General features: G+C 43.7%; 3 protein-coding genes and 1 long non-coding RNA gene across 4 annotated transcripts; 3 read left to right on the top strand and 1 right to left on the bottom strand.

Moving 5' to 3' along the window:
- Positions 1-1,333: 1,333 nt before the first annotated feature.
- Positions 1,334-8,553, bottom strand: mthfs (5,10-methenyltetrahydrofolate synthetase (5-formyltetrahydrofolate cyclo-ligase)). Its single transcript, XM_086026892.1, has 3 exons — positions 8,252-8,553; positions 2,088-2,352; positions 1,334-1,863 (listed from the first exon to the last, which is right to left on the bottom strand). The coding sequence occupies exons 1-3, from the start codon at positions 8,462-8,464 to the stop codon at positions 1,637-1,639; spliced, it is 705 nt and encodes a 234-aa protein (XP_085883018.1). The 5' UTR covers positions 8,465-8,553; the 3' UTR covers positions 1,334-1,636.
- Positions 8,554-15,284: 6,731 nt separating this feature from the next.
- Positions 15,285-23,330, top strand: LOC147150652 (uncharacterized). Its single transcript, XR_015086250.1, has 2 exons — positions 15,285-15,957; positions 20,221-23,330. It is a non-coding gene; the product is annotated as an uncharacterized LOC147150652 (long non-coding RNA).
- On the top strand, positions 17,017-23,330 carry LOC147150651 (uncharacterized). Its single transcript, XM_086026348.1, has one exon. It carries the CDS (start codon positions 17,164-17,166, stop codon positions 18,067-18,069), a length of 906 nt encoding a protein of 301 aa, XP_085882474.1. The 5' UTR covers positions 17,017-17,163; the 3' UTR covers positions 18,070-23,330.
- LOC147150650 (uncharacterized) lies at positions 18,086-23,330 on the top strand. Its single transcript, XM_086026347.1, has 2 exons — positions 18,086-18,831; positions 18,922-23,330. Exons 1-2 carry the CDS (start codon positions 18,109-18,111, stop codon positions 19,387-19,389), a joined length of 1,191 nt encoding a protein of 396 aa, XP_085882473.1. The 5' UTR covers positions 18,086-18,108; the 3' UTR covers positions 19,390-23,330.
- Positions 23,331-24,849: the final 1,519 nt, after the last annotated feature.

The following is a 24,849-nucleotide window of genomic DNA, read 5'->3' as shown; positions in this document are numbered from 1 at the left end:
TCCCCGTTGCGGCGCCCACCTTGGACAGGGACATTAGCTAGACTGGGTATAATCACCCCGGGTTCTCCCCGGTGTGGCTGCCATCTTGGGCAGGGACATTAGCGAGACTGGGGATAGTCACCCCGAGGTCTCCCCGGTGGGGCGGCCATCTTAGTCATTGACATTAGCTATCCTGGGGACAATCGCCCCGAGGTCTCCCCGGTGCGGCAGCCATCTTGGTCAGGGACATTAGCTAGACTGGGGATACTTGCCCCGAGGTCTCCCCGGTGCGGCGGCCATCTTGTTCAGGGACATTAGCTAGACTGGGGATACTTGCCCCGAGGTCTCCCCGGTGCGGCAGCATTCTTGGTCAGTGGACTGACTAAAATCCACCTCCGCCCTTGCTTAGTCGGTCTCTTTTTAAAACGTGTCATCCCCCGTCCTCTGTCCCAGAAATGGGTGTCCGTCCGGGACGGACCGTTCTGCCCGTGGGACAGAATGCCCAGCTCTGCTGAAAACAACATACAATGCAATCCAGAAAATATTCAGTTTCACTTTTTCCACTTTTTTTTGTAACAGCTTTATCCCAAAGTGGATTTTTCCCCCTCAAACTTTTACAAACAACAACCCATAATGATGTGGAAAAACTTTTTTTTGGGTGGGGGCAGTGGGGAGAATTTGCAAGTGAAAACTACAAAAAAAAAACAAGATACCACATGTATGTAACTATTCATAGGCTTTGCTCAATACTTTGTTGGTGCACCTTTGGCAGTAATGCCTCAAGTCTTTTTGATTATGATGCCACAAGCGTGGCACATCTATCTTTGGGAAGTTTCGCCCATTCCTCTACGCAGCACCTCTCAAGCGTCATTTTCAGATCTCTCCAGAAATGTTCCATCGAATCCAAGACTGAGCTCTGAAAGATGGAGCAGGCTTTAATCTAGGTCTAGGATGCCCCTGTGCATTGCTACGTTTATTATTCCCTCAATCCTGACTAGAAAAATTGATTTATCCTATTTTTGAATGAAATATGGAGAAAGTGAAGCGCTGTGAATACTTTCCGTATGTAATGTTTAATAAAGGTGACCTGACGAGAACAGTAACACTACATAACCAAAAGCCTCCTGTTTTGTACCATCCATCTGTAGTAGCATAATTTTACCAATAGATGGTCTGTTGATCTTTGCTAGCTCCCATTTCAGTATGGGATTGCACAATCTCAGGTGGACGGTACTGCACAAGGAGCCTCTATGGAATGTATTTGAACCGGAAAAACGTAAATTCAGCATTTTTCACAATGAGATTAATATTAGACTTTTAAATAAAACCAATGGAAAGCACAGACCAGAGAACGTGATTGAAAATTATTTTATTTAATCATTTGTTTACTTTTCACTTTTCCTCACCAGCGTGCACATCCATGCATGAATTACACTTGTGTTTTTCCAGTAGAGTTTTGAACATGTGAACGACTTCTGTGTAAGCAACATAAACTCAAGGACACTTTGATGATTGCATCATCAGTATGGTTGACCTGCCGACTCACAGCCACCAATCTCCGTGATGCTTCTGTTTTAATGCAAGCAGCCACGCTACTTCGTTGAAACACTGAGTGCAAAAATTTTAAATATGCTGGTGCAGTGCCGAGCAGCATTGTTTAATTGTCATCTTCATAAAGTACTTCATCAATGAGCACATCGTTGTCATCAACAGGAATGTCCTGACACAATTGCTCTTTATAGGCCAAAGCGATGGTGTAGGGCTTCCCTTTGGGGTGCTGGATGCAGCGCTCCAGATAGGTGTCATAGAAACCCTTGCCCCTGCCCAGACGCTTCCCGGACAGGTCAAACCCGAGACCTGGCATCAAGATGAGATCCAGACCTCCTAGAAAATATTGGTTAAGTGAGTGTTATCATTTGTTCCAAGTGAAGTCATACAGGTTCTAACGTGGATTTGCGGTTAAGTTATTGTGGAGCTAAAAGCCAAACCCTATTTTAGTATACAGTATGATTTTTTTTTTTTAATTAATTTGTGAATTATTTTACCATTTTCAAATACGGAGGTAAACAAAAACATCAATGAATAAATAATATGCAGAGAATGTCTACCCCCAGAAAAAGCTTCTTCTCTGCTATTGTCATCGTCAGCAGGCTGTAGGATATTCCAAGATGTCTTGGCTAATGTGGCCATGTCCTGCATACTTTCGAGCTTCAGCATGTCCATGTGGTTTCTGCTATGCTCATATCTGGGGAGGAAGCAGCTTTTACCCACTCTAAACACATCTTTGATGATTTCCTCAGTCTGCACTTCATCAGCCATGCTGAGAAACACTGCGATACGTTTACAAGCCACGTATTTTGGGTGTCGAATGAGCTGAAAGAAATAAACAGGGCAAGACAATTAGATTCAATAGCACAGTCGCAGGAGAGATTACCATTGATGCCTCACAATTAGAAGTTTCTCAGTTTGAATTATTGTTGGCTCTGGTCTTGCGGTTTTCATCAGTGAGATGTTATGAGTTGTGCCGAGGCTTCGGAGCGTGTCTCAAGCAAGAGTGGGTGTGCCAAATGAAGCCCCAATTCGGAGTGTGTGTCGTTTCCAACAAAATCACGTGACCGATGACAAGCGAGACTTGGGTTTGTGCGGATGACGTCATTGGCTCATTCAACGTATTGTTACCTCATAATAACACTTGATACCTCACGCCGCTTTGCGGGTGTTGTCGGCGTTTGTTGTTATCTTTAAATTAGTTGGCTAGTTAGAGAGCCGCTCTGTCCGTGAGAAAAGAATGAGTGTAGGATTACCATTATTTTTGTTTGCGGCCTGTATTTAGTCACTGTATCTTTATGTTTCCTTGTTGCAAGCCTGCATACACATATTTTCAGCTGCCTCAGTTGAAAGAGCGTTGTTCTTCCAGTCACAGTGTCCGTGGTTCGATCCCCTTCATAGATTTTGACAGTTTTAGAGCTGGGCACTACCCTTTTTTGTCCGACCTCCGTCCACGACCATTTCGTCTGCCAGATACCCGCCCCAAAAAAGCATTCGTGCGTGACATTATTTCAAGCTCAGTAGCTGGCTAATTTCCTATGCACATCCATTTACCGACTGGGAGTATCCTGAGTGGATTAAATTGTTTACAACTGTTGAACTAAGATTTTTAGCTGCCAGCAACCACTATCATGATGCAATGAAGATGATGAAGAAATATAATGGCATCACGAGAATATTTAAGTTTGTAAAATAACCCAATACTATTGGGTTTTGTTGCACGTTTTCACGTTTTACTGCGTTATTTGACAATAAAAATAATTGTTGCAAAATAAGGCAATGTGATTTTAGGAGGAGAACAAACATCTTCCGCTTCCGGGTCATATGCTTTCAGTGTTTTTTTTTCCTTCCAGTGAAATGGGCATCCACTAGTGAGCAGACTATGCCTGTGCGAACAATACTGCAGAGAGGGAACGCACATGAAAAAGAGCACTCCAGTGTTGAGCAAGCTTAGCTTGGCAGTCTTTCTTTTTAAAAGAACCCAACACAACACGTCAAACCGGGACTTGAGCTGACGATTAGAGGCACGGATGAAAACCTACCTCCGTCCATGCTTAATCCATCCTTTTTAAAAGAGTTCTCATCCTCTGTCCGACCACAAAATGAGCGTCCGTCAGGAACGGACGGTTCCGTCCCTGGGACAGAATGCCCAGCTCTGCTTACAATGTTATATCTTTTACTTATGCTGTTTCACTACACACCTACTGCTAAAACTACAACATTGCTACTTATGGATGTCTTGTCACTGTTTAGTCTACAATCTTATTTCGCTCTATATATTTTACCTCTAGGTGTTATTGACCACTTGATGCGCTAAAGAGCAAATGAAGCACTATGAAGCTTTGAACCATGTGCAAACCAATTGGCTGGAAAGCTTCAGTGCTTCATGAAGCTTCATTTCGCCATCAATGGTTTTCATCATCTCCGCTTATATAATTTCTCATCACGTGATCAGTTTTTGTTTGTCCGCCATGTTGGCAGTTAGATGAGGAAGATTCTCCATTCAAACGCTCAATAAGCACTGGAACAAAACAATAAGTCCACCTCCAATGATGGTGTGTCACCTTAACAATACAGTAAACGTCCCTCTATCACGGGTTCCTGGTTTGCGGTCCCGCTATTTCACAGATTGTTTTTGTACAGTTAATATTTTTTACTTAATTTTGGATCAGTGTTAATTCCACTTTCAACCACTAGATGGTGTATATTGTGAGATAAGTTTTTTTTTTTTTCTTTGGGATCTGGTACTGTAAACACAAAGAAGGTAAACTGCACAATGCTTATGTGCTATCGATTGCTCTTGCTCTCTCTCGAAAGGTGTTCAAATATTTAAATGTGTGTTTAAAGACATTTTAAAAAAATAGGTGCTGTGAATGTTACAGAAACATACCTAAAGAATATTTAAATAGTGTCGCTACAGTATATCAGATTTCACTTATTGCATTATCATGTCTGTGACGTATTGAGCTGTTATGCTGTCAAAAAAAGTGCCAATAGACATTCCAAAAAATATTTTCATGGATATAACCATATTCTTATTGCACAAAATCATTTAAACCTTTGTACTACACTGTATCTTATTTCTCCACCCCCCACCCTTTGTATTACTATCATCTATAGGGGTTGAATTTGCTGTCCCAAAAATAGCTCAAATTCTTCTTTAAATTACGTATGGAATTGTGCAATCGCCTATGATGTGGAAAATAACTTTTATGCGGTCGGTAATATTTTGAAACAGTTCAAAACTGGGCAAAGCAAGTTCCTAAACTTACATTAAAAACCAATCAACCGATGCAATCGACACCCACCCGTGTGTATTAACGTCACCAAAGTCAGTGGTACAAAAATGGGCGTTTTATTTGTGTAAGACCACGCAATTGCATTTGAATGATTAACATTGGGTCATTCCAGAACTGAAGGACATTTAACGTCCGACCCATCAAATTTGAGAAAAGAATGCTTGAAAATAGTTTTTAAAATACCAAAAAAGTCTGAAGTACCCCCTAAAATGCCATTTTGTCTTGTCCCGCCCTCCTAATGACCAAATTGAATCTCAAATTAAACATTTAAAATTACATTTAAATTTGTTTTTGTATTATTTGTATCATTGCTGTCTTTGGTAACTATGTGAACACATGTTTTAATAAACTATTTTCAAATAATAATTATTATTCATGGAACATGTGTCCCATAACATGCACACAACCCTGTTACCATAATCTTTTTCACATGGTCAAAGAAGAAGCAGTGAATCACATGATACGGTGGACTTGACATCATCAAACAGTTTTCCAAAAGAATGGTTTAGAGCACATGTGTCAAAGTCAAGGCCCGCAGGGCCACATCCCGCAATAAGGTTTTCCACGGCCCCTGGGATAATATTGCTTTATCATTAGATCAGGTCCACAGCCCGCAGCAAGCCAGTGTGGGTGGCAGAAGTGATCGGGTCCTTCGCGCCTGCTGATGACGTCACGCTTTAAAATATATTGTAGCGTCTTCCAAGAACACAGACGTAGTTTAATTATCATATTTTATTAGTCCAACCGGCTACTGTGGGCCGCAGCCGACACCAATACAGTACGACAACCGTTCAGTCATGATCTCCTCTTCGTCCTCCGCTACTGTCGCTCCCATGCCCTCCCATTAAGCGAGCCGCACGATGCATTCATTAACCTCGGAAACAACACAACTTGGCAAGACACGAATTCGACCACAACACAGATAACCCAATTCATTACACTATTTCTGTAACATATTTGTTTGCATCTATGTTTGCCACCCCCTGGCTGTTGTTATAACGAACATTATTGCTACTTTCGTCCTTCGGTTGTCTACATGCCGACTCAGGACTTCACGTCACTTCGTGGCTTCAAGAATCGGATTGTGGTGAAAAGTTATTCGGAGTAAAACACACTTTATTAAGAAATACTTCATGTTAGAAATATCACATTTCATTATTAGTAATTATTGGCATTTGATATTTTAATTGAGTTTCGATGAAATACTGAGATGTCCCACACTGTGAGCAGGCATTGAACGCTCCTCGAGCGCTAAGTGTTGATAGCGAGAGACGTGGTTTCTTTTCTTTCTCCTCCTTCGACACAGCTAGCTAGTAGTTTGTTCTTGCCAGCAAACGCAGTAGTTGCAGATTTCTCGTGTTTCACCACGTTTGTTGTTGTGTGTAAATGTTAAAAGGTGAGTTTAATCATTTAGGTTCGTGTCAGGTAACTGCTGTACATAATAGCCTAGATATGTTCTCGTGAGTGATGTCACGGTGAACACTAGTTAGTTTTTTCGGCCTTTTATGGGCCTGTGTTCTCTGACAGGAGCACCTACATCCATACCTTGCCACTCTAAAATAGAGTCAGCTGGAGACATCATACCAATCATATGATCCTCTCTGCTTTACTTCCCATTATGTACAGTTCATACAATCTTGCAGCCCGAGTCAACCAGAAAATTGTTTCCAGTTTGGCAGGAGAAACGCAAACGTTCCACTGATCTTGTTTCACAAGACGGGCAGCGGCTTCTTCTCGGGTCGTAAGCGGAAGTGACGTACGAGCTGCCTCGCAAAAGTAGCAGTAATGTACTTTATTTTATTTTTTATTTAGTAACTCTGAACATATAAGCACAGCAGCCAGGGGGGTGACAGACACCCCTGGTTTTGAGTAAAGGTATTCTTCTATTTTTAACATTTTTATAACATAGACTGTAGTGAATAGTATGGATGTAGGTGCTCCTGTCAGAGGACACAGGCCCGTATTCCACTTGACACGTCTATTTTGTGGTCTGCAACAACACAAACAAAGGATAACCTAGCAACATCATCCAATGCATATACATTAGTTAACAATATGCCTAAACATTACAATTCACTGTATTAAGCAACTTAACAGCCAAACAATACATACAGTAACAATAAACATCCACACGTTTCATCACTAGAATAGTAATAGTAAGAGTAAGCCGAAATAACTAACTAGTGTTCATCAACGTGACATCACTCACGAGAACATATCTAGGCTATTATGTACAGCAGTTACCTGACACGAACCTAAATGATTAAACTCACCTTTTAACATTTACACACAACAACAAACGTGGTGAAACACGGGAAATCTGCAACTACTGCGTTTGCTGGCACGAACAAACTACTAGCTAGCTGTGTCGAAGGAGGAGAAAGAAAAGAAACCACGTCCCTCGCTATCAACACTTGGCGCTCGAGGAGCGTCCAATGCCTGCTCACAGTGTGGGACATCTCAGTACTTCATCGAAACTCAATGAAAATATCAAATGCCAATAATTATTAATAATAAAATGTGAGATTTCTAACATGAAGTATTTCTTAATAAAGTGTGTTTTACTCCGAATAACATTTCACCACAATCCGATTCTGAAAGCCACCAAGTGACGTGAAGTCTGGAGTCGGCATCTAGACGACCGAAGGACGATCCTCGCAAAAGTAGCGGTAATGTTCGTTATAACAACAGCCAGGGGGTGGCAAACATAGATGCAAACAAATATGTTTCAGAAATAGTGTAACGATTTGGGTTATCTGTGTTGTGGTCGAATTTGTGTCTTTTATGTTGTTTCCGAGGTTAATGAATGCATCATGCGGTTCGCTTGATCGGAGGGCATGTGAGCGACAGTAGCGGAGGACGAAGGAGAGCATGACTGAACGGTTGTCGTACAGTATTGGTGTCGACTGCGGCCCACAGTAGCCGGTTGGACTAATAAAATGTGATAATTAAACAACGTCTGTATTCTTGGAAGACGCTACAATAAATGTTAAAGCGTGACGTCAACAGCAGGCGCAAAGGACCCGATCACTTCTGCTACCCACACCGGCTTGCTGCGGGCCGGATCTAATAATAAAGAAATATCATCCCAGGGGCCGTAGAAAACCTTCTCGCGGGCCGGATGTGCCTGTGCCCCGCGGGCCTTGAATTGGACATATGTGCACTCGATTAACAGTGTTGCATCTCCTCCAATTTATTCGGACTTTAGAAACTGTTATTTGTCTTTTCTTTTTTTTAATTAATAGTATTATTAGCAGAAAATGAGAAAAGTGAAGGTCTATGTTTCAAGCATTTTGAAGCTCAAATGTCCTCTAATTCTGGAATGGCGCAAATGTCCCACTTTCACCGATTATTTACGTTAGTTACGGCAGTGGTAAGCAAAAAAACACCGTCTTTACATTAGTGTCAGGTTACCATTTTCTTACCTTTTGGCAAACAATTAAAGATTGTTGGTGTTTCTCCTGCTCACTTAACAGTGCAACACGACGCTTTATTTCTTTCCTAAGCGCTTGTTTAGCTGCCCGCATAGCGGCCATTCTGCCTGGGTAGATTGAGAGCAAAGTCTGCTTTATCCGTGCTTCGGTTGTCTTAAAGAGAAGTAAGTTTAACATCCGTGGCGTAATTGCCTTATTAAACATTAACTGCCGTGCATGTGCTTGGAAAGTGAACGTTTTTTTCCGAGGCGCTCAACAAATACGCAACCACCGGCTACTGTACCTGCAGCTATAGCCATGATACAGATTCCTCATTGAAATGGTGAGCCTGTTGTCACCGTACGTCAGCGCCTTCGCCATATTGAATGTGGCCAATCTTCCCCATTATGTCAGTAGATGGACTAAACTAAGATTATTTATGAAGTTAAACTTCATGAATAATCTCTTTAAGAACTTACCAATGTTAACTCTCTCTCCCCACTCTCTCTCAGAAGCACACACACACGCCCCCCCCACACACATGCAAACACACACACACACGTATATATATATATATATATATATATATATATATATATATATATATATATATATATATATATATATATATATATATATATATATATATATATATATATATATATATATATTATATACACACACACATACATTAGGGTGGTCCTTCCAAAGGTTACATTTTAAAATTCATATTTTTTCAGCACCAATCCCCTGAATTTGTTGGAATAGTTGGAAATTTTCCCAGTTCTGACAAGACTTACCCCTGCCTATATGATCTCGAAGTTTAGCCTCATCTCGTTTTATGGCTGACTAAAGGACAATAACATATCAGTGCTGAAGTTTAAAATGCTCCTTGTTTCCTCAATTCCACTGTGTCCAGGGATGGAATTTTCCAAAACCAACCTTGTCATTGTGGTCAAATATTGTAAACCAAATCAATACATAAGGGTTTTGGTTCATATCTGGTTTTGCACTGTAGTCATGTTGTTATACAGCATGATGTTTTGATTTGGCATTTGACTAAGGTGTTATCTTTAAATAATGGCTGCAGCTAAGCAGAATTATTTGATTGCTCCAATTGAAGACATCTGTGGCTCTTAACTTCACTCTGAAGAAGTACTTGGACTTTTTATCTCCCATATTGAGCAAAACAAGAAGTCTGTGAAGGAGGCAGTGAATGATCCGTTGAACATTGTGATTGACCATTGCAATGAAGAGACACTACCCTGGCAAAAATAGAATAACCTCTCAATGAGTTAAGGAATGTCAAATACAACAAGGGGCAGGGTGATGCTCAGGCAATTCCTGAAGAAGTCTTTAAGAAATTATGCCTTAAACATTGTCACAAATGAGGATGATAAGGCATTTCTTTTTGCTCAGCATGAGCTAACCAGTGATGAGCAGCAATTTCTCAGCAACTTCTCTTTCAAGTTATTTTGCGACATTCTACAGAATTCCTATTTGGACACCAAAAAGAAGATTTTTGAAGACCGTGTAACAGTTTAACATACAGTTGAAGAGACAGTCCAACAACATTTAACAGTCAGTGTTAAGGTTTATCAGACAATTTAATATTTTGATGTCAAAACTGGGGAGGCACGGTGGTCGACTGGCATGTCCGCCTCACAGTTCAGAGGTTGTGGGTTCCATTCTGGCACCGGCCTTCCTCTGTGGAGTTTGCATGTTCTCCCCATGCCTGCGTGGGTTTTCTCCGGGTACTCCGGTTTCCTCCCGCATTCCAAAAACATGCATGGTAGGTTGATTGGGCACTCTTAAATACCCCTAAGTGTGGTTGTTAGTGCGGATGTTTGTTTATCTCTGTGTGCCCTGAGATTGGCTGGCGACCAATTCGGGGTGTCACCCGCCTCCTGCCTGAAGACAGCTGGGTTAGGCTCCAACACTCCCCGCGACCCTTGTGTGGATAAGCGGTATAGATAATGGATGGATGGATGTTAAAACTGTTATTTAAATGCAAATTTCAATCATTATGTCACCGTTTCCTCTCGACAAAAAATACACCTTGGGTCTCTTATGGGCAAAATTCAAGGTCTTTGAGGCAGGGGTAAATCTTCCGATTTAGACAACTTCACCAGAAGAGGTTTTTCAACTATTTCAACAAATGTAGAGGATTGGAGCTTAGGATTTCCAATTTTAAATTTTAAGGGTTTTGCAGTCCAACAAAGGGAGCAATGTCGTTCAGTACAATGGGTGGGTAACATGTAGTTAAACTACGGGAACAGTCAAAAGCTGTTTTGCTTCCGTGACTACCAGCACACTGTCTACCACTCCTCTGAGTCCGCACAGGGGTACAATTCAGTCGCGCATGCGCAGTAAATCTCTAATCAGAATGATCAAACTAACTAAACAATAATTTGCAACAAAAATGTCTCAATCCCGTCATTTACCTGTAGGCACAAAACAATCTCAATATGTTCCTATCTATGAAATTCAAATACATAAAAAATATACTTCCTTAAAGCGCTGGCTCTCACATTTCGGGTCCCTAATTGGAAGGCAAGCAGGCTTACAATTACTTAAACAAATTAGAGCCAAATTCATCCATCCATCCATTATCGTGCTGGAGCCTATCCCAGCAGTCTTCGGGCAGTAGGCGGGGGACATCCCGAATTGGTTGCCAGCCAATCGCAGGGCACACAGAGACAAACACCCGCACTCACAATCACACATAGGGGCAATTTAGAGAGTCCAATCAATTTACCATGCATGTTATTGGAATGTGGAAGGAAACCGGAGGACCCGGAGAAAACCCACGCAGGCACGGGGAGAACATGCAAACGCCACACAGGGAGGCCGGAGCCGGGATTGAACCCACAACCTCTGAACTGTGAGGCGGACGTGCTAACCAGTCGACCACCGTGCCGCGAGCCAAATTAAATTTTAGTAAATTGCTATCCCGACCAAAACACTAAACAACATTACAGTTAACGTTACAGTAATGTAACTAGAAACTTAATCACTACACTATAAGTAAGCAAATGTTATACAATAATGTACAATGTACAACTGATACAACAAATAAAAAAAAAATCCTTTAACTGTCCACCTCACAGATAAGACATAACTTGTCAATGGGTCTTTCCAGGGTGTTTGTCTTTGACCATCACGCGCCTCACGTGCCCCTGTGCGTTAGGAATAATACAAGCGACTCTTCCAAGCAACCATAAGCCATGGGGTGCTGATTCATCCATTATCATGAAAATGTCTCCAGTAGACAGGTTCTTCTTGAGCTGCGTCCACTTTTGACATTCTTGTAAGAGCGGGAGATACTCACGCACCCATCGCTTCCAGAATATCAATCACATTTATTTACCGGTATATAGCACTTGTAGCTGGCGCTAGTATTGTCTTCAATTGGTTGCCATGACAACTCAAATCTAATATTGATCATTTTACTCAGCGACATCATGGGTGAGGTATCCCTCAGCCACCACAGGAAACGAATGAGATTGGTGTTTTCTTCAGGAACACTCACTTGGTCGTCAATCTTTTCGATATCAGCCATCGTGGTGATTGGCTCTGGTCTGAAGCGAGTCAACATTCCGATCAAGGTTAAGTCTAGTCCTTGTAGAAGCTCACTGTTCACTGAGACTCCTTGATAGCTGGCCGCGCAGTCAAAAAACACACGGGGCGTTTCTCAATGAACAGAAAACAGAAGTTATGGTCTTTGGCCCAGTGGCTCGTCTGCATCCCATCTTGTTGACCTGGGCCCCCTGGCTTCATATCTAAAGCAAACAGTCTCAAACTCTGGTTTTAAAATGGACAGTGATCTTAAATTGGACCAGCAAATCAGTGCTGTTGTAAATTCGAGCTTTTTTCACCTTAGACAGCTGGATAAGGAAAAGCCCCTCCTTTCCCATCAGTGCTTAGAAACAGTTATCCATGCCTTTGTTACATCTCGGCTAGATTACTGTAATGCACTTTATTTTGGAGTCAGCCAGTCCTCTTTCAAATGTCTCCAGTTGGTCCAAAATGCTGCTGCTCGCCTACTAACTGGAGCTCGGAAGATGGAGCACATAACAGTTTTCAATTTAAGATTCTTCTATATGTCTATAAGTCATTAAATGGGCTCGTCCCGGCGCTCCTGAGCTCCTCCACTCCTACGCACCTTCCCACAGCCTCAGGTCTGCGGACCAGGCGCTGCTCGAGGTGCCGAGGACCAAGCGGAGCCTCAGAGGGGATCAAGCTTTGCCGGCTGCTGGTCCTTCCCTTTGGAATGACCTCCCATTGGATGTGAGGCAAGCCCCCTCTCTGACCATTTTAAAAACCTGGTTGAAGACACATTTCTATTCTCTGGCTTTTGATCAGACCTGAAATTTTTGGCTCTTTTCGGGTGTCTATTGTATATAGTGTTTTATGTTAATTTATTCATTCCACTTGTTGTAGTATGGCCTTTTTATTGTTTGTATGAAAAGTGCTTTGTTACAGCTCTAGTTTCTAGTTATGAAATGCGCTATATAAATAATGTGTGTAATAATATATGTTGTATTGTATTGTATTGTATATTCGGCCACCCTGGCGGTTCATGTGTCTTTGTGGTAGTCATCTTCATCTTCCAAACCGCTTATCCTGTACAGGGTCGCGGGGAGTTGCTGGAGCCTATCCCAGCCGTCAACGGGCGAAGGCAGACTACACCCTGAACTGGTCGCCAGCCAGTCGCAGGGCACACACAGACACTGTCACTGAGCGGGAATCGATCCCACGCTGCCCGCACACAACTCGAGCGTGTGTATCTTTGTGGTACTTTCACTGCATATCCTGCGTTCACCATTTCGCTCATGAAGCTGGTGTACTCAGCATGAAGTTCAGGATTTCTTCTTCAATTTAGTTTTGAGGTTTCATGCTCGTTGCACGACAGCACTTCGGTTGTTTGGCATTTGGGCATTTGCTTTCTTCAGCGGTAGATGTCTGTAGTAATGTCCATCCATGTGGCAAGCAGAGCCTGACACGAATTCCATAAAACGGTAGTCCTCGTGACATCTCTGACTTGTCGTCACACCTCCACTCAGGAAAGTCGTGGTTATACAGCATTGCTGAAGAAGTAGCTGTTCTGTATTCTCGTTGTCCACAGTAACTCTGTTCACTGAATGTTCATGACTGTCTACTGTGGTGTTGGTAGGCTTCTCCAGTGGACCGTTCAGAATCCAACCAAGTGCAGTTTTGACTGCATATCCAACCCACTGACCTCCAAGTCAGTAAGAATATAGTTCTCCACTCGCTTCTTTGCATTAATGGTGCTTAAAGGTAGCTCCGTCCTTCTCCCCTGGGCATTCAGCCGCTCTGCCAGTGTCTATGTACAAAACGTTGCGCTGCTCCATGAATGCATACACCTCCACAACTTTGTTGCTCTTTTTCTTCGATCAGAGCAGCAACAAATCCTGATGTGTGGGTGGAATGTGTTGCAGCCCTGTCGCCAACAGCACAATGCGTTGGTCAAGTGAATCATTGCGGCAGTTGCAGAGCTGGGCACTTGACCATTTTTTGCTGGTCCGGCCGCAACCCTCCACCCTTGACCTGGGTACCCTTCCGACCGCGACCCTCCGGCCATATTCAACAAGTCGGGGGGCGTCGCTTCAACCCAGGTCAAGTGTGGAGGGTCGCGGCCGGACCAGCAATAAAGAGTCAAGTGCCCAGCTCTGCTACCTACCTACCTACATACATACATACATACAAAGTACATATTTATTTATTTGTTTGTTTGTAAATAAAACAATGTAATCTTCCAAACCGCTTATCCTATACAGGGTCGTGGGGAGTTGCTGGAGCCTATCCCAGCCGTCAATGGGCGAAGGCAGACTACACCCTGAACTGGTCGCCAGCCAGTCGCAGGGCACACATAGACACTGTCACTGAGGGGGAATCGTTCCCACGCTGCCCGCACACAACTCAGGCGTGTGTACCACTACACTATCAGGGACTTTAAATAAAACATGTTTTGTTTAATTATTTAGGTTCTGTGGCCAAAATGTATGTTACCGGGAAATTTTTGTAAAATGCCCAACTCTGATAATTAGACATTAACTTGGAGATGTTATTCCATCAACAATATACCCATGCCCATATGTCACATCTATCATTTCAGGATCTGGTTATTATAGAAAGTAGATACGTATTATCCATCCATTATCTGTACCGCTTATCCTCACAAGGGTCGCGGGGCGTGCTGGAGCCTATCCCAGCTGTCTTTGGTAGGCAGGGGACACCCCGAATTGGTTGCCAGCCAATCGCAGGGCACACAAGAGACAACCATCCGCTCTCACAATCACACCTAGGGGCAATTTAGAGTGTCCAATCAACTTACCACGCATGTTTTTGGAATGTGGGAGGAAACCGGAGTACCCGGAGAAAACCCACACAGGCACGGGGAGAACATGCAAACTCCACACAGGGAGGCCGGAGCCGGGATCGAACCCACGACCTCTGAACTGTGAGGCGGACGTGCTAACCAGTCGACCACCGTGCCGCCAGATACGTATTATTCATATATAAATATTTATTATCAGAAGCTGTCAAAAAGCGGTTGGCCGCGGACAACCGGGAACGGAAGCCTCACTGCGGCCATTAAAGCCTCACTGTGAAGATAGACGATAGACGTTTACATAGACGGAAAAATTGCGCTTCCGACTACGCATAGTCCGTCTATCCTTTTAAGTTTCCAGTGTTTCGTTTATTGCCTACAAAATGGGTGTCTGTCATAGGTGGATAGATGGACCGGTCTGTAACATAGGAGGAATGCCCAGCTCTGCTAATTATTGTCCATGAGTGTCTGCACCAAGTTTTCAACATTCACAGAAGTCATAATCCATTCACATTTGACAACCTAAAATCTGAAGTTTTGTTTTTTTATAAAACAAAAACGTTTCACTTCATTTCCATTTTGGGTTCAATATGCTTGCTGGCAAACCCGACTGATTTTTGTGATGTGTTGCCATTGGACATTTGATTTTCAGCTTAGTACTTTATTGCCATTAAAGGGATATGGTTTTTTTCTGTTTAAGATGCTGATAGCTAAAAATTATATCATCATGCTAGTGGCTTGGTTTGTGCTTAAACAATAATGCTGTCTTGTAATAAAGATGAAGTAAAGTGAAGAGGAGGTGTGAAAATGTACTGCTTGCGAGCTTCCTGTAGAGTGCAGATACAGGTTACAAGGAACATCAGTTGGAAATAACCATCGCTACGAAGCAGTTCTGCAAAGCCACAAGTCTACCACCTTCAACCGAGGCCATGGCAACGACCATCATTCTGCATGACAACAAGGACGTCAGTGGACTCTGGACCAACCAGACAAAGACACCTTTACACTTTCACTTTTGATGCATTGTATAAAGGCTGGGTCTAGAAATGAAATTGTGTCGTTCCGGTCTACACCATCTCTGCTAAGGCTAAGATAGGCGTAGTGGGTGACCCAGAGCTCTGAAGTATGTATAGACTCCTCTGTCAGGAATAAATTGGTTGGCTTTTAACACGTCGTCGCGATCGTAGTCCTTTCTCAGAAACGAACACATGTGGAACCTTGAGATTAAACAGATGATTCAAAACAGCAGGTTCCCTTTAATTGGTGACCCCGACGTGATGAGAAAGGACATTGGATAAAAGGACAGAGGAGTGGACAGGGATTCAGTTGGACTGCAATCTCCCCGGTGCACCGACAAAACGAGGTAAGCAGAAGCCTGTTTGATTATATCACAAATTCTGCACTTTGGAAATTGTGAAATTTGGGAGATTTGTGGTACAATTGTTTCATTGTCAATGGGTATTAAGACGATGTGTTGTTGTTGTTGTGTTGCTGTAAAGTCAGGGTAACAAGGGACCTGACTGACCAGGGTAACAGAGGACCTGGTGAAAAGTAGGGTAACAAGGTTCCTACTAGTCCCGTCGTAGACTGACTTGAAATCGGACGCGATTTCATACTGTGACGTTTCGGTACACGTTGGGGATTTTGGGACCCCCAAAAACCGATTTAGAAAGTCAGGGTAACAGAGGACCTGGCAAAAGTAGGGTAACAGAGTTCCTACTAGTTTGTTGTAAAGTCAGGGTAACAGAGGACCTGACTGACCAGGGTAACAGAGGACCTGGCAAAAGTAGGGTAACAGAGTTCCTACTAGTTTGTTGAAAAGTCAGGGTAACAGAGGACCTGACTGACCAGGGTAAGAGCAGACCTGGCCTGATTTGTCTTGATTGGATTTGTTTTGATTTCATTTGATTTGATTTAGTTTGTTTTGATTTCATTTAATTTGATTTGGAATAAGATGAGTGTGCTACCAAAATCAAGGGGTGTAAATTGGACAGTCGAGTGTACAAGTAATGAATGCGATATGTTTCACAATGATTATCAGAAGTCATTGGAGGACTTGTGGATTGAAATAGAAGGTCAGTTGTTGGCAGAATTTAGAAGTGTGTGGGCGGAATGGAAGAAGGAAAGGAAGATAGAAAGGCAGAAATGTTCGTTGATTCATGTAGCAAGTGATTTTCAAAAGGAAGAAAGAGATGTTATTCAGAGGGGAAAGGAAATGAAGGATAAACTTGGTGTTGTAGGGTGGATGGAGAAAAGAGATTTGAATAAAAAATTAGAAGAGAATGAAAAATTGCGGAGAAATGTACATGAGATTTGTGTAGTGTCCACTGCCATGGCTGCTGTTCAGCGCGAAAAAGCGCGACAAATCGACCCCCAGATCCAATTACGGACCTTCCCGAAAACGGCCCTCCAGTAACTTCCCTTTATCCGGCTTTACCCAAATCTACAAGGTGGGTTAATATATCAAGAATTGTCTTTGAAAGATCTTGAGTTTTTACAGAAGCGGCTACCCGGACTGGCTGCTGGCGGTGAAACATGGATCCAGGCGTTGAAAAAGCTGACGGATGGCATGAGCCTGGCATGTGGTGATGTAGTGAGATTGATTCGTGCCTGTTGCATTTCGGTTCACCAATCAGATGATATTTTGACACGATCTGGTCTGAATAATGTAGAATCTGAAATTTTATTTGCGCCTTTTGTCCCGCCAGTGTTTGCGGTCATCTGTGACATGTTCCCTTCCTCCTCGCCGACGGTGCCGAAGCTCCCAGACTTCAAACCTCCCGTGGATCCCAGTTCTCATCTCGAAAATTGCATAAGTATTTGGACAGATAAGACAGGGTCGCACCCCTCCCGTGTACGGGAAGCGAGTGTTATTTATAGAATTGCTTTGCTTGACACACTGCCAACGGAAGTTAAAACTGAACTTATGAAAGACCCTGACCTCATGGAAGGGGGTGATAGTTACTTTAATCGTCATGTGTCTCACCATTTGAAACTTTTTGTTGACAGACACCACAAAGCGTCAGACGAGGTAAAGGACATGCAAGAACAACTTTTGAAATTACAATTGGCCCAGGCCCGACAATTGGCCACTAACAACAAACAAGAAGGAAAAAGGAACAAGAAATTGGAAGCAGGAAAGCAGATGTGGATGGCGCAGGGCCCGACGAGAGGACGAGGCGGGAGTCGTGGTAGGGGTTACACTAACGGAGGCAGGGGAAACGCCTGCCAACCTCCACCGGGCCAAGCTTGCTTCAACTGCGGTCAGTATGGACACTGGTACCGTCAATGCACTGTTCCCCCACAAATGCAACAGCGACCTCCAGTGGAGCCTGGAGGAACCCCAACTCAACGAGGAGGCTACGGGCCTCCACGCGGCAGAGGTGGACGTGGCCCGGCACCCTGGCAGCAGCAACCATACCAACACCAGCCAAGGCAGTTCTACTGCGACGAGGACTGGTCCGAATACCAATAGCCTCTTATTCCCGCGAAGGTGGACAAGACGGACATTCACATGCTAGTGGACACAGGTGCCACATATTCATCTGTATGTCTACCACTTCCCGCGTCCAAGCACTCAGGGAAGACGACCACCTTAATGGGCTTTACAGGGGTGCCCATGAGTCTGCCGATTTCGACACCGTTAAAGACTGAAATTGCTGGACAAACACATGAACACCAGTTTGTCCTGACAAAAGGGGGAGCTCCAGTGAACCTGATGGGCAGAGACCTGCTTATCAAAACCGAGGCTACCATCCTTTGCAGCCCAGATGGACTGACAATACAGTTCCCAGATGGGACCGTGATGAACTGCGGACAGAAATTGTCCGCCGGATGGAACATGGTGCAACATGAACTCCCAGAAGCGACCGCTGACATTTATTGGGCCCGACTTCAACCAGAAACAAAGGTGGGAGGCGGCGTCTACTCTGCCTTCCTGCGGTGGAAGCCCTGGATCGACTCTCTTGCCTCCTACAGCCCTCCGATCGACCCTCTCCATCTCACACTGTACTATGACAGAAATGATGACTTGGTTTACAGAGAAGCCTTTGAGTCAGTGCAGGGTGAAACTTGGATGCTCAAAAGTACAGATATTTACATCGGGAAACAAGGAGTGGCGGCTGCCTCCAACTTGACAAAAGACCAGAGTGAGTGGTTTATGATGAGTCTGACATCTTTTCCACACATTTCACTTGCACTTGCACTAGGTCATGAAGCCCGAGAACTGGGACCCATGGTAAGGAAATGCCATTTGGCGAACGATTGGCAACAAGGTCAAATACCAAATGTGTTGTACTCTCCTAGTACTGAATGTTTTTGTATTCAGAGCGCCGCGATGGACGAGGGGGTGCTGGAGCATGTGACACTGACGCGATTCCATGGCAGAGAGCTCTCGGTCCATGAGGACACCGAAGAGCTGCTGAATTCGCTGCCGGACTCACTGTGGTCCGAGGGGCCTGCCGACGTGGGATTATGCGCATCCGTGACTCCAGTCGCGTTTGAGGTAGACCCGATTGCCCGACTAAGTGAGGCTGTAGATAGACCAGTGGAGGTGGCAGTGGTCAAGTGTCCAGGACATGTGAAAGCAAGCACGCTGGCAGCCCGGGGAAATGACGCAGCTGATGCTGCAGCAAAAAAAGCAGCAGGGTATCAAACAGATGTTGAAGGTAGTTATGTTGTCAAAAAGGATCAGTTGATTGACTTTCTCCCTGCAGCAACAGTTGAAGTGGTGCGCGATCTCCAAGAGGTGGCGTCAGAGGAGGACAAACGAAAGTGGCAAGAGAAGACAAAGTGAAACTGTGGTTTAGCCCAGCGAGAGGTTTTAGAAGACTAGTGTTACCCACAGGAAAGTTCATGCAATCGGTGATTGAGGAAGCGCACGCCCCAACACATGAGCGTTACGTGTCGATGCTAAGCAAGCTGCGTTTTTGGTGGCACCCTGATCTTCTGCAAAAGGTAAAAGAGTTTTGTGTTTCTTGTGAAATATGTCAGAATTTCAGTGTCAGCCCTACAACGAAGAAGGGCTCACAACACACTGAGATGGGCCGATGCCCAAATGATGTGGTGGTAATGGACTACACCGACATGGTAGTCCCAGTCCAAGGAAAAAGGTACCTATTAATGATTGTCGACACCTTTTCTGGATGGCCGGAAGCCTATCCTTGTGCAAAAGAGGACGCAGCGTCCGTCATCAAAGCGCTAGTTAACCATTATATCCCAACCCATGGGTTTCCACAAGTAATCAGATCGGATAACGGTACACGTTTTACAGCTAATTCATTAGCTACGGTTGAATCCATGCTGGGACTCAAACATAAATTTGGCTCAGTCTACCATCCCCAGTCTCAGGCCCATGTAGAAAGGATGAATCGCACAGTCAAACAACGGCTGGCAAAAACGTGTGCACACACTGGGCTTAATTGGCTCCAAGCCCTGCCTCTTGCTTTGTTTTCCATCAGGCAAGCAATTAACCGTCGGACAGGGTTCAGCCCTTTTGAACTCCTGACCGGCCGCCTGATGCCTGGTCCAGCCTCGGCTTCGCTCCAGCCGGACATGGAACCACCGAAGGGCTATAAGCCCTACTGGGAGCAACTGTCATCTCTGGTGTCCTCACTTTGTGTTTCAGGTCCCGCTGCTGTGGATGTCCACGTCAATGACCCTTCCCTTCCCACTTACGTCTACCTGAAAGTCCTTCAAAGGAAGTGGTCTGAACCACGGTGGATTGGTCCGTTTGAAGTTACAGCTCGGACATCTCATGCTGTGCGTCTCCTTGTGGTACCACGTGTCACAGACACGCCCTGCACGAGCTTCTTTTGTAGAGTAAAAAAAAAAAAAAAAAAAAAAAACTGCCTGTGTGACTTGCTGACGTGCTGTTTTTTGCTAAGATCGTTTTCCACTTGACTTACCTGAATTATTTTGATATATTTTTCATTTGTGTTGAAGTGTTAAATTGGTCATTTAACAAAAGGGGGAAATATGTATATGCTGTATATTTGGCCGAAGAAGGCCATATTCATGACTCTGGTGATCTGTCTGATTATAGTTACAGGAATCTATTTCGGAATGCCCTCAAACCACGGGGAACGAGTGACGAAGAGAGCCGCGAAGCCAACTGGGGCCCTAGAGTTGAATTATACGTTAGGGGAAAGTACGGTATTCCAATTTGATTTGTGTAAAGTGATTGATTGTGTAAACTGGGGCGATCCGACAGGGTACGAAATTTACATGTGCGCCTTGAGCGATGGACATGGAGCAGCTAACCGGCACCCGGTGCACCATAAGGTCACCGCGAACCACCAGGTGGATCTGTGTTTCAGCTGGAAGCAGGTGATTATCTACTCGAAACCGGGATACTGGGAACCGACAAAGGACAGGAATTGGCAGTGGAAGAACAAGATCAAACTGGAAAAAGGTAGTATACACCCGGTAACCCCAGGGGAACAACACCCCGTGCTGCTGACCTTGTCGAACATAGCTAATATCCCGTGGAGAGACTGGAACAAACCAGCTCCAACCTTCACTCTCTTAACCTTGGGAATAGATGCCTCAGGGGCCGACCCACTAGGACAGATTATAATAAATTGGGTACATCCAACCAAACAATCATTTAGTCCGATAATGAAAACAACTACTGGTTTATCAGTACCAAAAAACGAGGATCCGGTGGTTTTTAGAACCAGTAACGCAACGGGATATGATTTACATAATGACTTGGTTCAGGAGGTGGTATATCGACACAAGATAGAAGGGGCTCAGGGGCGAGCAGCAGGGATTAATACAGGAAATTTGTGGCTTAAAGAAATTTTTGTGGAAGGAAGGGACGCGGTCAAAATCTATCAAAAGGACTGTCTTGTCTGTACTACTATGAATAACCTCAATTGGATTGTCAACCCTGTGATCCAGGAAAATTTTACTGCTACTACTAAGTTTGAGTCAACCTGTGCCTACCAGCTGATGACTAAAGACAATCTGGAAGGCGAGTGCCAGCGTTGGGACCACGTGTACCCTTTGACTAAGGTAAAAGGTGCTCCTCTCTATGATATGGAAATGGTCCCGTCCCTGCCTTGCATCTCCCAAAATGAGAGCAAGGTAGCTTTGGGCTGCAATAATGAAATATCTCGATCAATTGGCCACCTGGATCCACAATTTTGTAATTTTACACTTTCAATTGACCATCATAAAGCAGCCCGGTTGAGAAAGACAAGGTCCGATTTGTGGTGGATGTGTGGTGACGGTCTGTTGTGGGATTTCCTGCCCAGGAAATGGACTGGCACTTGTGCTTTGATCTCTATGATAGCTCCCACGGCGATCAGGCCTCTTTCTGAGCAGGAAATCAGCCACATGGCGGACTTCACCTGGGAGCAAGACTGGTGGGGAAGCTTGACCCGCTCCCGCCGAGTGGTCAGTGGCTTCAACGTGGGTGGAAACGCTTGGGGAGCGGGAGAGGATCCTACCTACCTTGATGCCATTGGAGTTCCCAGAGGGGTTCCAGATGAGTATAAAGCTCGCTGTCAAATTTCAGCGGGTTTTGAGAGTATTCTCATATGGGTAACCCCAAATAAAAATGTTGATTTTATTAATTACCATCATTACCAAATTCAAAGACTGGTAAATTTCACTTCCCAATTGGCAGAGGGCGGCCATGAACAACTATCAGCGACATCTCTCATGACATTCCAAAACACGTTGGTCCTAGATAGTATGTTAGCGGAAGAAGGCGGTGCATGCGCTCGAATCAAGGGACACTGTTGCACAATCATCCCCAATAACACGGCACCAGATGGAAAGATCACCAGAGCCATGAAAGGTTTGCAAGCCATGTCTGTTAAACTTAAATCAATGTCCGGAGTAGATGACAACCCATTCCATAGCATGCTGAACCGGATGTTTGGTAAATGGAAAGGCCTTATTCTGACATTGGCGACTACCGTCATGGTTGTCTTTGCTGTGCTTGCTTTGTGTGGATGTTGTATCATTCCTTGCCTCAGGAGTCTAATCCTCCGGATTGTCCACAAAGCCTTTGAGGGGAAGGACCCCCATGGCCAATATCAGATGCTGCCCCTGAAAGAGGATGCGGGGTCTGTGAGCGCGCTGGCTCCGTTAGATGTCGCGTCTGTATCCTTCTCTTAATTATCTATTCATGGTATATTTGGTCTTGCCTTTATTGACTACGAGAGCAACCGTGGCCATTTAGAGGGTGCAGTGTTGATCTCTGTTTAGCAGAGATCAAAAGGGGGATTAAAGGGATATGTTTTTTTTCTGTTTAAGATGCTGATAGCTAAAAATTATATCATCATGCTAGTGGCTTGGTTTGTGCTTAAACAATAATGCTGTCTTGTAATAAAGATGAAGTAAAGTGAAGAGGAGGTGTGAAAATGTACTACTTGCGAGCTTCCTGTAGAGTGCAGATACAGGTTACAAGGCACATCAGTTGGAAATAACCATCGCTACGAAGCAGTTCTGCAAAACCACAAGTCTACCACCTTCAACCGAGGCCATGGCAACGACCATCATTCTGCATGACAACAAGGACGTCAGTGGACTCTGGACCAACCAGACAAAGACATCTTTACACTTTCACTTTTGATGCATTGTATAAAGGCTGGGTCTAGAAATGAAATTGTGTCGTTCCGGTCTACACCATCTCTGCTAAGGCTAAGATAGGCGTAGTGGGTGACCCAGAGCTCTGAAGTATGTATAGACTCCTCTGTCAGGAATAAATTGGTTGGCTTTTAACACGTTGTCGCGATCGTAGTCCTTTCTCAGAAACGAACACATGTGGAACCTTGAGATTAAACAGATGATTCAAAACAGCAGGTCCCCTTTACCATAAGATAAGATAAGATAAGAATGCCTTTATTGATCCCACAGTGGGGAAATTTTCATTGTTACAGTAGCAAAGATATAGGTCACACAGGGGCGCCGGCATAATATGGCCATTAATGTATAACATTGACGGCAAATATTTAGGATCAAACCTATGTAGATATACGCAGTAACATGTGTATATACACATGTATATACACACCAACCTACATCTACATAAAAAATATGAGGAACACTCATTTCGGCCTGTACATAGTACAGAGGAAAAAATACTCTAATTAAGTGACAGTGCTGCAGTGCTATAGTGAAATGTAATGTGTGTGTGTGTGTGTGTGTGTGTGTGCGGGGTGTGTTTGTGCGTGTGTGTGCGCGTGCGTGCGTGCGTGTGTATATATATGTATGTGCGTGTGTGTGTAGGTGTGTGTGTGTGTGTGTTTGTGTGTGTGTGACCCATTAGCATACATATGTGGAAGCAAAGCACATCAAGCAAGTTGGGCGTAGATTTGGAAAAAGCTAAAGCTAAGCCCATAACCTAATAAAGCTAACAGGCCTTGTCCACAAGAATCCAACACATGAATAGTAAAATACTATATTATTCTTCTTACATTCCCCTCTGTTTTTATATAATATAAAGCGAAACCTACAAAGCTAACCAGCTTAATTATGAAAAATCCAACACATGAACAATAAAATACATTATTATTCTTACAGTTATTTAGTTTTCTCGCCCCTATGGAGAACTTTTTTCTCAGTTTTGCCCTTGAGCATTTAATTATCTAGCTACTTTGCTTCTGAAATTATTACAGCGCTGCATGTGGGTTTTCTGAATAAAGAGCCCTATCATACTCACATTTAATTGATTTAATAACATCTGCAATAACAACAATGTTCACTGCTCTTAAAGTGATGTTATAATGGCCAAGTACAATCAAAAGTAACTATTCAGCCTAATGTATTTAGCCTGTATATAAAACACGCATCTCCAAGAAACAAATTAATGATGCACCCACACCGGTTGCTTCATTTTGCCACATGAAATATGGCGACGACGTCGGCGTACGATTCTGTGCTCAAAGCGATCTTACGTTTGGCGTGTACTACAATGACGCATGACTATGATGTCGGCAATAACAAGGAAGGTTTCGAAAGGTTTTGGTGAAGTGAATGTTATAATTAAGGGCTAGAAGATTACACGCCAACATGCTGTTGCAACGTTATCTCCAGCTTTAATTTTTCACCATCTATCCATCATTGTAATCAAACGCGTTTGAAAACAAAGAACTTTAGGCCTACATAAAATAGCCTGTGTCTTTTTTAAGCTAAATAATTAATGTATTAAAAACGTAGAGACAGATTTTAATGTACTGTTAAACATATTGTAATTTTTTGTTCATGCACGTTTACATTATAACTTTATCTTAACATATAT

The sequence above is a fragment of the Filicampus tigris genome, chromosome 3 (genome assembly GCF_054856515.1).
Source record: "Filicampus tigris isolate MCC_2025a chromosome 3, RoL_Ftig_1.0, whole genome shotgun sequence".
Classification (NCBI taxonomy): domain Eukaryota; kingdom Metazoa; phylum Chordata; class Actinopteri; order Syngnathiformes; family Syngnathidae; genus Filicampus; species Filicampus tigris.
This window is presented reverse-complemented; position numbering and strand designations above follow the sequence as displayed.